This window comes from Aspergillus lentulus (genome assembly GCF_001445615.1).
Source record: "Aspergillus lentulus DNA, contig: Alt13, strain: IFM 54703, whole genome shotgun sequence".
In the NCBI taxonomy this organism is placed as follows: domain Eukaryota; kingdom Fungi; phylum Ascomycota; class Eurotiomycetes; order Eurotiales; family Aspergillaceae; genus Aspergillus; species Aspergillus lentulus.
In genome coordinates, this window is record NW_028322114.1 from 274,457 (window position 1) to 290,335 (window position 15,879).

The window sequence follows — 15,879 nt, forward strand, 5'->3', positions numbered from 1 at the left end:
GGTTATAATAATCTATCACTATGTTCCAGGGTTCCCTGCTGACCTCTTTACGCGGAGCTTTCTGCCTATCTTAACTACTTACCTCTTCAGGGCTGTTTAGATTATTTGCACTATTCCGCCCTCTGTTTACATATCTCTCTACTATGGACATATTTCTTCCCTCTCCTCTCTATGCTTAGTTTTCTATCGAAATACTACCATACTATCGAAATATGAGCAGTGCCGTCATACACAGTAAGAAGCCACTACTATTACCTACACAGGAGAGTAGTATATTAATTAAAGCAGTGAGAGCAGCTAAAACAAATGGTGATATTTCTTTTTTAGATACCAGTCAATACATTGCGAATAGCTTCAAATATCATGAAATTAGAAGTTACGCTGTGGTTGGAAGTTATGGTGTGGTGTACCCACACTGCTTCCCAGTGTGGGTGCGCTATGAAGGCACAGATACCAGGGGATTAATAATTCAAAATGAAAAATTCAACCGTCCATTTAGTGATTAGTGACCATCCCGAGCGGAGTGCCATCCTGCAATAGGTCTAGCGTGGGAATTATACAGACATAAGGCCCACATAGTTGACACATTGACCCAGCCGCGCATTTACGATAAGATTTATTGATTAAATGAACATCCGCCTTGGCGTGAGTATTATCAAGATCTAGAGACTGCTTGTATTCCACCTCTTTCAATCCTCGTTTGTCAGCATTTTCCTCCATTAGACACCATGTGGGTATATAGCCCGCTGTATTCTCAATCATCTCCAATGACTCTCTACAATATTATTCAAACCAAAAGATCAATCAATCACCATGTCCCTTGTCCTCATCACCGGAGCCACCGGCTTCATCGGCTCCCAGGTCGCCCTGCACGTCCTGGACGCGGGATACCGAGTCCGCCTCGTCATCCGTCGGCCCGAGCAGGCCGACAAGCTGCGCCGCGTTCTCGCTCACGACGAGCAAATTGAGTTCTCTATCGTTCCGGATATTACTGTCTCTGGTGCTTTCGATTCCTCCCTGCAGGACGTGCAGTTCATCATGCATATCGCGTCGCCGATACCCAGTGGCGGCAGCGCAGATCTTCTGACTCCGGCTGTTCGAGGGACGTTGTCGATTCTGGAGTCCGCGGCCAAGTTTCCTTCAGTCAAGAAAGTCGTTATTACGGCGAGTGTGCTGTCGTTGGTTCCGCTGGGTGGGTTTGGGAGTTTGGATGTTGTTCGGGGTTTGTTGTTATTTCCTTCCTAGCGATATCTACTTGGTTATCTCATGCGAGTCTTTATGTCAGACTGACCATAAGTCCAGAAACAAACGCAATCGACTACACGGTCGACCCTGAAAAGGTCCCCTCTTTGGACCCAATGGACCAGTATCACGCCAGCAAGCTCGCGTCATACAAAGCCACCATCCACTACGTGGACGCCCAGCGCCCATTGTTCGACGTAGTCACGCTGCACCCTGTCCTCGTCTTCGGACGCAGTCTCATCCAAGACAATGCGGCTGACCTGGGCGGCTCGAACGGCATCCTTTTCCAGACGCTGGTCTCGGAGCAGCCCGAGCAGCCTCTTATGAGCCAGTATCTGGGTGTTCATGTGCTTGATGTTGCCGATGCGCACGTCAAGGCGCTGGACGAGAAGATTACGGGATTTGAATCGTATTTGTTGGCAGCGGAAAGAAGGACATGGGCAGAGGTAGAGACTTTTGTAAAAAAGGAGCTCCCTGAGTTTCCGCTGGGGTGGAAGAATGTGCAGGAGACGGCAAAATCCTATACTGTTGATGCTGGGAAGGCGAGGAGGGAGTTGGGGATGGAGTTTAAGGGCATGGAGAGGCAGGTGGGGGATTTGGTGAGGCAGCAGATGGAGTTGAGAGGGAAGGGGGTTTGAAGTGCTAATATTGGGTTTTTTTTTTTTATTTTTTTATTTTTATTTTTATTTTTTTTTATATACCATGATGATTAACTAACACATAGAATGACAGCCGGTAAGTAATAATGAATATCATGCTTGAAGCTAGATTCTGTAGACTCTTTTAGTATGATTATTAAATTCTGAAATGCTTGATAGGAGGTAATTAATACTCCTTATGCTATATAATCTATACTATTTAGTACTAGTACTAAATGCAGCAAGCTCTGCTCAGTACAGGTTTTCTACATAATCCCTTACTTTTCAGTGGGTTGAAAACGGATATCAGCTCTCAATCAGACACAGGAGGCAAACGGATATTGTACAGCCAGAGTAAGATATGCGCAAGACTAGCCCTAAAGGGTAATGCCAGTATCATACGTAAGACATGCAACGTCCCAAGATTAAGTTAGCTTTGCGCAGTTTTTCAGGGATCAGATCGTTCATATCCAATGGCAGCGCGATGCATTGTTGGGTTACTCGGGCTCCGGGCTCGGATATAAGCCTGAGCTCGGGTTTGTAATGTTAGGCCTTACTTTTGATATGAGTACTACAATGCATGACAAATAAGTAGCGAGCGATTCAGGTATAAATAAGACGGATGGACTTGCACTTGACTGCCTCACATTCTCTAATCAGCAGAAATTGACTCATCATTTCTATTTATACCCTGAAGACCGCATCTCGGTGCTCTCAAACTAAAGTAATATTCCTACACTCATCACAATGACACTCACCAACACAGCTGCCTGGCTTTCCGAAGAAAAGAAGATTGCATTTGAAATAAAGGAATCACCAGTCGGCAAGCCAGAGGCCAACGAAATCCTAATCCGCAACCATGCTGTCGCCATCAACCCAATCGATGGACTGATCCAAACGAAGGCTTTCTTCCCCTTGAACTACCCGACCATTCTCGGGCAGGACGTAGCCGGCGAGGTGATTTCCGTCGGCGACAATGTCACCCGATTCAAACCAGGGATTCGCGTCCTAGGCCATGTCGTCGGGCTCATGGCCGGACGCACCGAGGCCAGCGGTTTCCAGACCTACACTATCCTACAAGACAACCTCGCCTGCGAAATACCTGACCACATCACTTACGAACAGGCCGTCGTGGTGCCTCTCTGTCTCTCAACTGCCGCAAGTGGAATGTTCCAAGAGGATTTCCTCCATCTGAACCTCCCGAGCGAACCACGCGCTGCGTCCACTGGACAGACACTTATAGTCTGGGGCGGTGCATCCAGCGTCGGCAGTAATGCTATCCAACTCGCTGTCGCTGCAGGCTACGAGGTGATCACCACTGCATCTCCGAAGAACTTCGACTACGTTAAACGCCTAGGGCCCAGCCAGGTCTTCGACTACAGCAGTCCAACTGTCGTGGAGGACATCGTCCAAGCAGCCAAGGACAAGGTTCTCGCCGGTGCAATTGACTGTATCGGGTTTACTGCCACGGCAGCGTGCATTGATATTCTGAGCAAATCACAAGGGAAGAAGTTTGTCGCTACTGTCAAGGGCGGCTTTGCGCCGCCTCCGGATGGGATTCAGGTGAAGCATATATTCGGGACTACGCTCAAGGACAACTTTGTTGGAAAAGCCGTGTACGAGGACTATCTCCCGCGCGCGCTGCAGTCAGGAGCTTTTGTGCCTGCCCCTGAGCCTCTGGTGGTGGGGACGGGGCTGGAAAAGGTGCAGGAGGCGGTGGATTTGTATGGGAAGGGGGGCATTTCTGCGAAGAAGTTGGTTGTTCTGCTATAGTTTGGTGAATGTGTCTTATAAGTAGTTAGAGTGAAGAACTCGGGTTTATCTGTTTGAGTATAATTCATCCATACGATATTGCGGTGATTATGGGCTCGGTGATTCGGAGCTACCGCAATAAAGCCGAAGCGCCAGAATTTGCTTGTGTAAGCAGGCAGCAGCCAAGTAAGCCTATAAATATAGCTCAGTCAATCCATGACTCGTATGTATTCTCTGAATCTGATGAACTAGATAATTCCCTCAGGATGGTCTACCTCGGCCCCTCGCGAGGATGTGAAACATGCAGACGGCGGAGGAAGAAGGTTGGTCATACCCATAGCCTACGGCAGAGCTAATTTAATACAGTGCGATAAAGCTCGTCCTGTGAGATTCACTCTATCCTACACTTTTTGTATACTTGCAGCTCGTTAACCACGGAGCAGTCATGTCTGCGATGCCAAAATTCAAACCGCACATGTGCAGGCTACCAAGAACAAGCCAGCCAGACGCTGATCTTCCAGCGGAACTATACTGAGACCATAACCGCCACTGACTACTGGGCGGGTGTAAAGCCCCTCGCGCGAAAGTGTAGTCTACCGGTTCGAGCACCATACCCTGGTACAGATAGCCTACCGGATGACGCTGCTCCAAAAGAAGTGAGCGAGGAGGATGTAGTGGAATATGCCGTGCGTGGATTCTTCTATGACTTTTCCATTTCCTCACAGGATATCATCAGCGCATCCGTTGGCTTTCTCAATGATCTTGAGATGCAGGTCAAGCGCAAAGGAATGGACTCGGTTCTTGCAAAAGCCTGCACGATGATTAGCTATGCGAATAATGCTAAGAAGCTGTATCGGCCGTCTTTTATCAACAAGGCAGAGGTGTTGTACCATGAGTTGCTGCGGTATCTGGCAGAGGAGATTGCAAGTTCAGGGTTTGTGGCCAAGAGGGCAGAGCCTGTTCAGCTGGCTTGGCTGATGGGTCTTTACGAGGTATGTCACTCTTGCAGCTTGGCTATAGCGGATTACTGATAGGGCAGGTTGTCATGGCTGATGAGACACGTCTTGAGCAAATCGACGTACATGTTAGAGGGATAGCGGGAATGTTGCAAATCCAGAACTCGCCATTGCGCTTTATCCGTGGAGTATTCTCTTGTAACTCCCTTGACCCAGGGACGCAGATGAAAGTAAGTAAATGCACATATTCAGTCTACTAAGCTGACTGTCTAGGACCCCGGTCTTGTGCGCTTGCCACATTCGGCCAGTAACCTGGGATTACTACACGACATCCTACTTGACATATACTCCCTAAGGTTGGAAGGGGAACAAGTCTTGGTAAACTCGACATCGACAGAGTCGCGTCAACATGCCCTTTTACAGCTGGCTGCTATACTCAATGACCGCCTAGCACGGTGGGAGGAAAGTCTTTCGCCAGAGAGCAAGCCCACCACAATAGGCCACGTACGAGCGAGCAGTAACCCATACATTGAAGTCGGACACTGGCCCGGCCCATTACACATGTACACTGACATTCGCGCGGCAGCCATCCTGAACGTTAGTCGCGTTGCACAATGCTACCTCCTCGATATTATTTTCAGGCTCAAACTCATCCAGGCTGGCGTAGAGGACAACGATCAAGAGAGACTGAAGGCTACGCAGCTCATTCAGGACTTTACATCATCAATTGCGTACCACCTAGTTGAGGATTTGTATTCATTCTCTGCGACGGTGCAACGTGGCAATCCCATCAACCAGCCCGGAAGGGCAGCTGGGGGATTACTGTTGATGTATCCCCTGTACATTGCCTCTCAGCTATCCACCGTACCCCTTGAGTTGCAGGACTATTTCAAGCGGTGTCTAGTCTGGATTGGACAAAATATGGGAATTGGATACGCTTCTCTGTTGGCTAAGGTGAGATTTTACTGTCACAGGTCGAAGTCTCTGTCATGCTGATGTAGTATCATAGGCCCATTTCCATATTGATGACCTAACTGCTGCATGTATGATCGTGTACGGTGGATTGCTCTAAGGCATTAGAGTTTTCTCTGTGAAATGGCGCATTTAGTTTGAGATATGACACATGGTAGAGAACTGCGCAAAAAAGCACCGCGACGGCTCACTTATACCAGAACATACATGTCCATGTTGTATCTTAGAATCGGGACATGTAGCCCAAACCACCTTTCACTGACTTATATAACGTCAGGACTAGGCAGCTCATTTCCAAAACGAGAGAGCGGGAGGCTCGTATTGCGCCTCAGCCCCCACTAGCGTGCCTCTTATATGCCACGTTGCGCATGGCTATAAAACACAAAAGCCCTCATTAAAATGACGACCTGACAATGGAAATGTTCTGTTCCATATCCAGTTCCAGCAGGGTAAAGAAATATCTCGACGAAGTAACCAGAGGTCCGTTCCGTTCCCCTCAACCTAGAACCCATACTAACACAGCCAGAATCGGTACTTGACAACCTCAACGAAACACTCGCTCCTCACTGGGCGGGCGCTAAAGACGTGTGGAACATTTTTTTTCTTCACACTTTTCAAGACGGATTCGACCACTGTATGTCCACATCCAACTTCTACATGCCAACACTAATCCCACAGACTGGGACGTCGAGAGTTTCCGCCGGTTCCTTGCCAGTCAGCATCGGGGCATTGCATCCCAGGAGCCAGTGTATCTCCTCTGGCGATGTCTGCATTTCTACGCGCATTATCCATTCGCATGTAGTTCTCGCGGGAGCAGGATCGATGTAAAGGGGTTTCAGCGGGCGATTGCCCTCCTTGTCTTTCGAGCCACGGACTCACTAGGGATGCGGGAGCGGGGGGATCACGATGAGGCGTCATTTCGGGAAGCGGATTTTCGGAGAATGCTTAAATGCATTAGCGAACCCGCGCAATTCTATTCCGCGGAGAACCAGTGGGCAGTAGACGACATCATGGACGTGCTGGCTACGACACTGCCTCACTCAAGTTTGGCGCCCTCACACGATGAGCTGCGAGATGCGGCCGAGAGGATACAACCTAGGGGTTTGATCAGGCGTCGACTTTTTCGAGATGAGTTCTCCCTTTTCGTGAGGTTACTCCTGCAGCTGAGAGTGTGGGATGCCCCGGGGCCACGCTTACCCTCTGGTATGTTCGATGACCAATCCTCATCTGCTTGTCAGAAACTGGCGGACAGTATTGCGGACGCGGTTTGTAATGAGGACCAGACGGTCGATGCGGGAATCGTGGCAGATGTTCTCGTGAGTATATCCCTCATCTTTATGCCTAGATGGCCCTAACCCGTACAGCCGGGTCTTTGCGCACGATTCTACCGCTTCTGGGGCGTTATATTCCAGCCCCGCAGTCTAAGGGAGACGATGGTACCACCAGAGGAACGACTACCGAATTATACCCTGGCGGCAGTTACTCTTTTGCTCCGGCTCGGCATGGAGGCCTCCGGGTCAACTGATTGTAGTTTAAAATTGCTGCCTCGAACGGAAGACCTAGGAATGGGCCATCTGCTGCAACAACTACGAGGCGATCGCCATTCACATATTCTGTTGTTTACCAATGAGCCTTGTACAGCTGTGCTAGGGGCATATATCCCTAATATGTCGAATGATGAAGCTGAGTCACAGTACAGGAGCAGCCTGCTAGAGGGTAGGGGCCATTTCCTCTTTCAACTTAGTCCGAGGTTCTCTCTTTTACGGTCGACTGCGCTCGTATCATCGCGGGAAGAGCTGTTCTACGGTGAAAGCCCCTCCACAACAAACCAGAGACAGTCACCTTCCTATACGATAGGTCATGCAGAAGGAGGGGCTCGTCTGCGCGTTGATCCACAAAGTCTGACAGTTACAATGGTGACCAACCTGACGGCATCAAGTGAGGAGAAAGCGATCTATACACATATGTGCAGGGACCAGGACCGAGAATGGGAGCTCACAGTCCACTCTCCGCAACTGCATATACTGTGCATGCACCCCAGCACCAGCACGCGAACCTGGAACAGGAATGGAAGCAAGGAGGGAGTCAGTGGAGAGGAATTGCGAAACAGAATTACCGGTTTTGGGTCTAGTATCAGCGAAAGACCGAGTCTTACCGTGTTGGAACGGTGGAATAGGTGGAATATTCGGCGCCAATTCTATGGTGGGACTTGCCCGTAGATTCGACAGCTGGAGATGGATGATATTGGATCATAAATACTTCTATCATTTACATGAGGATTCTTCGTCTTTCTCGTTTCCTATCCGATGCATAGTACGTAGGTCAAGCATGTCAGGACAAACATCCATCAAGGAACACCGCGATACATGTAGCGTTGTCCCTCCGCATGCCCTCTGCAACATCCCGGACCAGCTGGTCAGCTACCTGCTGCACGCTTAGTCCCCCTTCATGCCGTGTCTTGATTTCATCGATGATGGCATTGTCCTTCATCACGTTGGTCACACCATCTGTCGTCAAAGCCAGGATATATCGACGGTCTTGCCGCAGATCTACCCGGGTAATAGACGGTTCAGTAGACAAAAAGTTGCCCTGTTCAATCGACGGTGTCATGGCCGCTAGTTCCTGCCCTGTCGTGCTTGGACCTGCAGTATCATTATTAAGCGGGTTCTTGTACTGCAGGTCTCCGAGCGCTCGCGACATATTCAAAGCTCCTATTCACGTTAGCTTTGTTGTAAGTAATGCAAAGCAGCATACCTATCCGCGCCGTCTCGGACTCATAGTTGACTACTCCCCCTGCATCTTCGATTCTCTCCTTCTCCTCCGGACAGTCGGGTTTGTGGTCTTGTGTCAAGCGACGCTACACTCTTAGCTTTGTCTGCGGCACTGAAGGGGGACATAGCATACCACAGTCTCCAATTGCCCGGTTATATCGCACTCGCCCATGAGGACATGCGAGTCACCCAGGTTGCCCACTACCATCACGCCCTTGTTAAGGTTAATAATCACTACCGAGACCGTTGATCCCGAGATCGCGAATTTCTCCTCCCCCTCTTGACACTCCTCAAGAAGCGTTTCCTCTTCTTTTTGGATGGCCTGTCGGATTGCGTCCTGATAGCGACCGGCTTGTAGCGCGTCGCCTTCAAAGAGGAGCTCCCTGATGTGTCGCTTTGCGTGGTGCGCGACCTTTCTAGAGCCACTGTCTTCATTAATACACTTCAATCAATAATGAAAGGTGTCTGCCTTACTGTCCGTCGTAGACCGCAAAAATGGCTAGTTCATCGTGAATCGTCGTCTTGGGAATCTCATCCGGAAGGATTATAGTGTATTGATCCTGCTGCGAGGGTCGGGTTCCTTGCGCCTACTGTCGTTAATATTTGACAGCTACGCGCCTCAAGGAATGCTTACACTGGCCCCTCCTGCTCCGCGTAATTTGATGGCATGTTTGGACGACTGTGCATGTGCACGGGAACCCATGTTGGTTTGTCAACTCCAATAGGACGGATGGAAATGCCAGTGTAGTACAACTGATTTATTTACTTTCTACTATTATAAAACGCGCACCTTGATCACTATTTATGGAAGCTGAGGCTTGAGTGGACATGCTTGATGACATCACTGGGAAGGCCTTGTAGAATCAAGCTTCAGGTTCCCGCATATCCTTGGCTTTTAGCCTTCTGCATTGGATTTGGGGATAGAAGCGGATGTTGACCTGTGGTTTAGAGTCTGGATAGTGAGACTAAAAGTAATAAATATCCCTGTCACAATGGATGTTACAATGGCCTATTATTATGTCACATTGTGCATCTATCGATTCTCTGGTGAGGATAAGTCGGGTTTTAGTAGAGTCAATGAGCCTGCCAAGATATGGCGTCACTCTTACCACATCCGGACACCAGTGGAGATCTGACATGGACAGATCTACTAGGAGCTGCTGGAGGGAATTAGCAAGGTATCTGTGTGTTCTAGACCGGATGGCTATCCCTCCATGCAAGACTGCCCGTATGTAGATCAATAAAATAGTGCATACACATTGGCATTGAGAAAACGTTACAATCATCACGCCAGTGTCTGCTTAGCAGTAGACTGCTACTACTATCTCATGGTGACGGCAGCGAATGCTGGAAACTATATCCTCCTATCCTGAGTGATGGATACTGGCAGTGACGACATGACCAGTAAAATCAGCTGGATAGCTAAGCTGCCACTCTCTCATCATGACATCGTACCTCCAGCTATATAACCCAATCGTCCCTGTAAGAAGGAGCCCATAACCGTACAAAATGGCTGTTCCCGTGCGACTCCTACGCCCCATCCCACTCTCCATCCCCATTTCCAGATTCCAACCCTTTCCCATCGCAACAAGAAGCGTCTCCGCCTCTCCCATCCAAATGATCGGACGAATTACCGACACGGTCAAGCAGGATCACCGCGAGATCGAAGCCTGCTACCAAAGGATCATCAACGCAAAGGACCGCGATGAGCAGACTCGCTATCAGAATCTGTTCACCTGGGAATTAGCCCGGCACTCCATCGGCGAGGAGCTCGTCGTCTATCCTGCGTTCGAGAAACATCTCCCGGATGGAATCTCAATGGCAGAGAAAGACAGGAGGGAGCACCAAACTGTACTCTCTCATCTTACTCTAATCTCCAGTGATAAAACTGACAACCACAGGTGAAAGAAAAACTCAAGAAATTCCAGAACTTGGACCCCTCAAACGCCGACTTCATTCCCACCATCAAATCCTTGATGGCCGATCTCGCAGAGCACATCAAGGAAGAAGAAACTAACGACCTGGTCAAGCTCGACCAGGCTCTGTCCCACGACGACAGCGTCAGTCTTTCCAAGAGCTTCGATCGGACCAAGATGTTTGTGCCGACGCGCTCGCATCCCAGTGCGCCCAACAAGCCACCCTTCGAGACGGCTGTGGGATTGTTAACTGCTCCACTTGACCAGCTGGCGGATTTGTTCCGCAAGTGGCCGCATGAAGGACAGGAGTCGCCTATGGGTCATCAGCGGCCAATGGGTCATTAGTAGTGTTTGTAATAGTACCAATTTATTGGCCATTATAGTTCGTGAATCGGTCTAGACTGTAGACTGTAGCCTGTAGGACATATCTAAATCGACTGGTCACAGTGTAGATGTGGCCGGATCTAGACCAAGACAGGTATCGGCATCATAGATCACTTGGACGTCATTGGTAGATCAGGCTACATGCCCAGATACCGGAAACAAGATCTGAAGCCAAGTTTCCGGAAACGTGCATAATCAAGGTGGTGATAGCACAATGACGCGGTGTGCGCTTAGCCCTAGTATAAACAGCACAACCTCACCCTTCCAGCAGCCAAGTTCAGGAATTCCGAACAATTGAATTGACACGAATTGACGAGAATTGACGAGAATTGACGAGAATTGACAAGAATTGACAAGAATCGACCAATTGCTGAAATGTCCCGCACAGTCTGCATCACCGCGGTGGACGGCCACACTGGCTTCCTCATCGCCGAGCTACTCCTCACAAACGACACCTTCAAATCCCACATCAAGTCCGTCGCCGGTCTCACCCTGCACCCCCACGCAGAAAAATGCAAGGAACTCGCCAAGCTGGGCGTCAAGATTGTTGCGCACGAACCAGGCCGTCTGAAGCACACCGTCCAGACCCTGCAGCAGATCGGCGCCGAGGCCATGTGCCTGATCCCGCCGGCGCATAAAGAGAAATTCGACATCACGATGGAGATGATCGAAGCGGCGAAGAAGGCCAATATCGCCAATGTCTGCTTCGTCAGCTCAGCGGGATGCGACCTCGCTGAGAGAGACAAGCAGCCTCATCTCCGCAGCTTTATTGATCTCGAGGCGGCATTTATGGCTTCCAAGGGGGATTCGTCTACTCAGACTGGGCATTCGCCTGTTGTTGTTAGGTATGCACGTCTTCCTTATTCTTAACTTGCTCCTAGAGGCGATGGCAAGCTGACGTGTGTAGGGCTGGCTTCTACGCCGAGAATCTATTGCTGTATTCGGAGCAGGCGCAGACGGAGGGTATCCTCCCTATTCCTGTGGGACAGAATCATAAATTCGCTCCTATCGCGTTGGGTGTATGTTCTCTCCTCCCTTTGTGGGAATCAAACTGACCAAATAGGACGTCGCACAAGTGGTCGCCCATGTCCTCTGCGGCAAAGGCAAGCATGGCTTCGCCGATAAGCACCGCGGGCAACTGATGGTTTTGACCGGTATGTGCTCAATAAGCTAGATTGAGCGCAGGCGAGCTAACAGCGCAGGACCGATGCTCACGACCGGTGACGAACTCGCCAGCGCAGCCAGCCAGGCGCTGGGCACAGACCTCAAGTTCGAGAATATCTCAGAGTAAGATCTCTCCAACCACCTGAAAGCGACGAGCTGACAGTCCCAGGGCCGAGGCAAAGAAGGTCCTGCATGCGCAGTCGGAGAGCGACGAGTCCGAGCTGCAGTATCTTCTCGAGTACTACTCCCTTGTCCGCGAGGGCAAGACCAACTACATTTCCACCACTGCATTCCACGATGTGACGGGTGTTCATCCGCAGGAGCCGGTGGAGTTCTTCAAGGTGTACGCCGAGAGCTTCCGTCCTAAGCACGTGAACAAGAAGAGGAAGATGAGCAAGTGATTCTGCTTTTGTGAGATATGAAAAGTGAACACTGTATTCTACCTAGCTATCCTCAATATCTACTGCTTCTACACTATCGTTTTCATGTCCGTCGCTCTTCGTCTCAGCGCTGAGTAACCGTTCCTGCACTGTAATCTCTCCCTCCGTAATCCTCACCCTCTTTCCACCCACCTTGCTCACCCAATCCTTGCCATCTTCATCCAAAAGCACCAACCCCAGCACCCTCCCCACAGCCGTCCTCTCCAAAAACCCCTTCAACCGCCTAACCCCCGTCCGCCGCATACACCCCAAAACAACCAAACTCGCCACAATCCCCAGCGTCGCAGCCAACACCACAATCCCCGGAACCGCATACTGAAGCCTATACCGTATCCGCCTCTCAAACACCGTGACCGGTCGCACCTGGTTCTGGTCTGCAACAGCCCTCGTCCCCACCATAGCGTTCGCCGCGAAATCTGTCCACACGAGATCAAGAATCTTCGCTGCGCCGGCGGCAGTTGTCGAGAGATTCTGCCATTTCGCGTAGAGAGCGAGACTCGTCCAGCCGGTGTAATCTGCAAATGGCTGGCCGGCGGGTCTGCTGATGCTTAGTGCGCGGTAAAGCGACTGCGTGTAGAAGTCTACGCCTGGGAGGTTTTGGCCCGTGGAGACGGGGACCGGCGCGAGCCCTGTGAAGGGGGTGGTGGTGGGGTCGATGTAGCCCGGTAGGTAGAGGGATGGGCTGGCGATTGTAGACAGGTTGATGGCCGGGTTGGTGGGTGAAGTCGCGTTTTCGGGGAGGATGCCCCAGAGCGGTTGGACTTCTTCGAGAGTTCGGTCTGGGAGGTCTTCGACGGCCCAGAGGGGTGGAGAGGGGTACGTCTTTTCAGACAGTGAAGTGATTGACAGTGCGTCGAGGCCGGTGCCGTTGTAGTGGAAGGAGACGGTCTTGAGGCTGGCCTTGACCGCGCTGGCGCAGATGTAGAGCGGGATACTCCAGGGGGAGTTTGGGTCTGTTCGTAGCGGGGAGACGCCGTCTGTGCGGTTGGCCGCGCCGTAGACGAGGCCGCAGCCGATGAGGGCACTGGTGATGGTGGAGGGGCTGGACGAGGTTGTCCCGCCGCAGAGGGTTGTCGCAAGGTCGAAGTCTTTTTGGGTGATATTGTTGGGATTAACGGTGGAGTTACTCAAGCGAAGATTGAGGTACTCTCCCAGACTGATTGTCGTCTCGATGTTGCGATATCCAATGGTGAAGTTTGCATCCTGCAGCTTGAAGGTCTGTCCTGGCGTGACATCCAGACGCGTGATATTTGTAGGATCCCGATCCGTCGCATTGAAGTACGCCAGGGTAAGAAAGTTGTTATACCACGCCGCATTCCACGCTCTCTGCCGCAAATCAAACTTCTGCCCATTGACAGGAACACTGATCGAGGGACGAGGCTGCGCCAGATTCGACAGCCCCCCGTGGTCCTTCAGCACCAGATTAACAACAGAAAGACTCTTCTCCAGAGCCGGCGGCAGCTGGAACTCGATCGAAAAGTTCAACGGCACGCACTGCGTCTCCGGCTGGATGAACAGGATATCTTCATCCCATCTCGAGCCGTACTTCAGTGCCTTGGCCGGCGCCGTATGATTCCTAAACCCTATCCCCCCGTCCACCATATCAACAATCAACCCCTCCACAGCCTCGACCTTCTCATCTAGGATCAAAACCTGCAGCGAGCGATACGACGGCTTCGCATACCATCCCAGCGCACTGTACTGGTCCGTCCCATTGAAAAAGGTTCGGTACTGCATGTCGAAAATACTCGAGACCGAAGGACCGAACGCGCTCGCCCCGTCGCGAAATACATCTGCCAGTTGCTCCGGGATAAGACTATCGTAGATGGCGCTACAGCTCTCCAGCAGACCCTGCTGGTGACATGTCTCATTCAGGCTCGTCCCCGGACAAGCCTGCTGGAGGCCGCAGTTGCGCGTAAATGGGGCATCGATGCGATCCGGCGTGCCGTAACTGAACGCGGATGTGCCTTTGATGTAGGCGAATGGTACAGGCGTTGGTGAGCCCGCCGGCTCGATGGAATCATATAGGCCCAGTGGAGTCACGATTGAGGCGACTGACACGACGCCTAGGATGATCGTGTGCATGTACCCGGTTATAGTCAGCCTCTTTTGCACGCCGGATACGGCCGCCGTGCTGGTGCCAAGGATGCTGGGCCATAGGGTTGAGTGGAGAAAGCGGGCGAGCACGTTCCTGTCTCAGATCAGTTTAATGTGGGACATGGAAGATGGCCGTTCGCGTACCAACTGATGATTGAGTTCTCGTCGGACAGGAAAGCGATGAGGATAAGTGGCAGAGACAGCGGGAGGAGTAATTGCAGGATGAACACGCCCGCGGCGATCAAGCCGGAAGCCTCTGCAACTGTGAGGCTGGCCATTATCTCAGACTCATCAGCCTTCCGAGATAATCGTCGTAAGATAGACTACATTATGTAGCCTCAAGGCTAGCTTAATTCGAGGCATCACCCGGAATACGAGACTACCCACCCTCGCATTGGTGGACACGATCCAACACGAGAACTAAATTACTTTCCCTTGGCGATGGACAATAGCCTCATCCTACTGGTGAATAAAATTATCGCCTCGTATCCAGCCGCATTGGCCTTAGCTGCACCTGCAAGCCATCCCTGTTCCTGTCAGGAGACAATCAGCGCTCGAGCCTATTTACAACCCCAGTCCAGCCACAGCCACTCCCACTCCCACTCCCACACCCATCAACGCACCATTAATTCCCGTCGCGAGAGCCGCATTCGTGCTCTGACTCGGACTGGACGATGCGGTTGCAGTAGCAATAATGGCAGACCCAGAACCCAACGTTACCGAGGTCGTGCCCAACCCCCGCGTAGACGCAGACACGGACCCACTATTCCCACTGGGCAACGCAGTCGCGACCGCAGGATCCGGCGTGATAGCACTGGCGCTCTAGACACCTCCCGTCAGGCTTGATCGCAACAGGGAGAGAAAGAGAGAAACATACAACTAGATCGCAGCACCCCTCGCCGAAACATACCGTCCCCTCGGAACAGCAGGTCTGGTACTTGGGGTTGTAGCATACTTGGTCGGGGTAGCTCCCGTAGCACCATTTCAGGGACGGATAAAGGCCGTTCTCGGAGCAGCATTCTTCATTGGTTTGCTGTGGTGTGCAGGTTGTGCCAGACGACGAGGCTGAGCCCGTGGGGGAGGGGAGGAGGCCGTCTGTGCCTGGTGTTCCGGTTCCCTTTTGGTCGTCAGTATGTGTAGTGATTTAGGGAAAGGTAGGGGGGTACCAGGGCGCTGCAGCAGGAGTTATCTTTTGCTACGCAGTAGTCTAGATCTGTTAGTACCGATAGGATATGTTGATGGAAGGGAGGGAATATACAGCCGCCTTTGCAGCATTGCTGCGCCTTTTTTGGATTGATGCAGCCTGCGTTGTCGCAGAGGATGTTTCCCGGGCCGTAGCAGTCAGAGCAGGTGTTTTTGGCGGTGCAGTTGCCGGTGGAGTCGCGGGCGAGGAGGGAGATGTGGCCGGGGAGGGGGTTGTGCAATGCTGCGAGGGCAGTGCTGGCAAGGAGGAGAAGCAGCTTCATTTTCTTTGCATGGAGTGGTAACTTGAAAATAGTTGTTGGGTTGGAGGGATGGTCACTCAGTGGAGACTTATATATAAATAT

The 15,879-nt window shown here is 51.3% G+C and overlaps 6 protein-coding genes across 6 annotated transcripts; 4 read left to right on the forward strand and 2 right to left on the reverse strand.

Moving 5' to 3' along the window:
• Window positions 1-813: 813 nt before the first annotated feature.
• ALT_7367 (putative oxidoreductase C513.07) lies at window positions 814-1,880 on the forward strand (the record flags this gene model as incomplete). Its single annotated transcript, XM_033560512.2, has 2 exons — window positions 814-1,222; window positions 1,303-1,880. 2 exons carry the CDS (start codon window positions 814-816, stop codon window positions 1,878-1,880), a joined length of 987 nt encoding a protein of 328 aa, XP_033416403.2.
• Window positions 1,881-2,627: 747 nt separating this feature from the next.
• ALT_7368 (zinc-binding alcohol dehydrogenase family protein) lies at window positions 2,628-3,653 on the forward strand (the record flags this gene model as incomplete). Its single annotated transcript, XM_033560511.2, has 1 exon — window positions 2,628-3,653. The coding sequence occupies one exon, from the start codon at window positions 2,628-2,630 to the stop codon at window positions 3,651-3,653; it is 1,026 nt and encodes a 341-aa protein (XP_033416402.2).
• Window positions 3,654-7,891: 4,238 nt separating this feature from the next.
• On the reverse strand, window positions 7,892-9,034 carry ALT_7369 (PP2C family serine/threonine-protein phosphatase; the record flags this gene model as incomplete). Its single annotated transcript, XM_033560508.2, has 5 exons — window positions 7,892-8,271; window positions 8,315-8,417; window positions 8,465-8,747; window positions 8,806-8,918; window positions 8,966-9,034. The coding sequence occupies 5 exons, from the start codon at window positions 9,032-9,034 to the stop codon at window positions 7,892-7,894; spliced, it is 948 nt and encodes a 315-aa protein (XP_033416399.2).
• Window positions 9,035-9,840: 806 nt separating this feature from the next.
• ALT_7370 (HHE domain protein) lies at window positions 9,841-10,592 on the forward strand (the record flags this gene model as incomplete). Its single annotated transcript, XM_033560507.2, has 2 exons — window positions 9,841-10,182; window positions 10,233-10,592. The coding sequence occupies 2 exons, from the start codon at window positions 9,841-9,843 to the stop codon at window positions 10,590-10,592; spliced, it is 702 nt and encodes a 233-aa protein (XP_033416398.1).
• A 414-nt stretch (window positions 10,593-11,006) lies between these two features.
• Window positions 11,007-12,196, forward strand: ALT_7371 (SDR family oxidoreductase; the record flags this gene model as incomplete). The annotated part of the gene is made up of 5 exons (XM_033560506.2): window positions 11,007-11,476; window positions 11,539-11,650; window positions 11,695-11,785; window positions 11,834-11,918; window positions 11,965-12,196. The coding sequence occupies 5 exons, from the start codon at window positions 11,007-11,009 to the stop codon at window positions 12,194-12,196; spliced, it is 990 nt and encodes a 329-aa protein (XP_033416397.2).
• Window positions 12,197-12,238: 42 nt separating this feature from the next.
• ALT_7372 (uncharacterized protein) lies at window positions 12,239-15,798 on the reverse strand (the record flags this gene model as incomplete). The annotated part of the gene is made up of 5 exons (XM_089600250.1): window positions 12,239-14,426; window positions 14,477-14,594; window positions 14,956-15,154; window positions 15,243-15,449; window positions 15,556-15,798. The coding sequence occupies 5 exons, from the start codon at window positions 15,796-15,798 to the stop codon at window positions 12,239-12,241; spliced, it is 2,955 nt and encodes a 984-aa protein (XP_089455435.1).
• Between the last annotated feature and the right edge of the window lie 81 nt (window positions 15,799-15,879).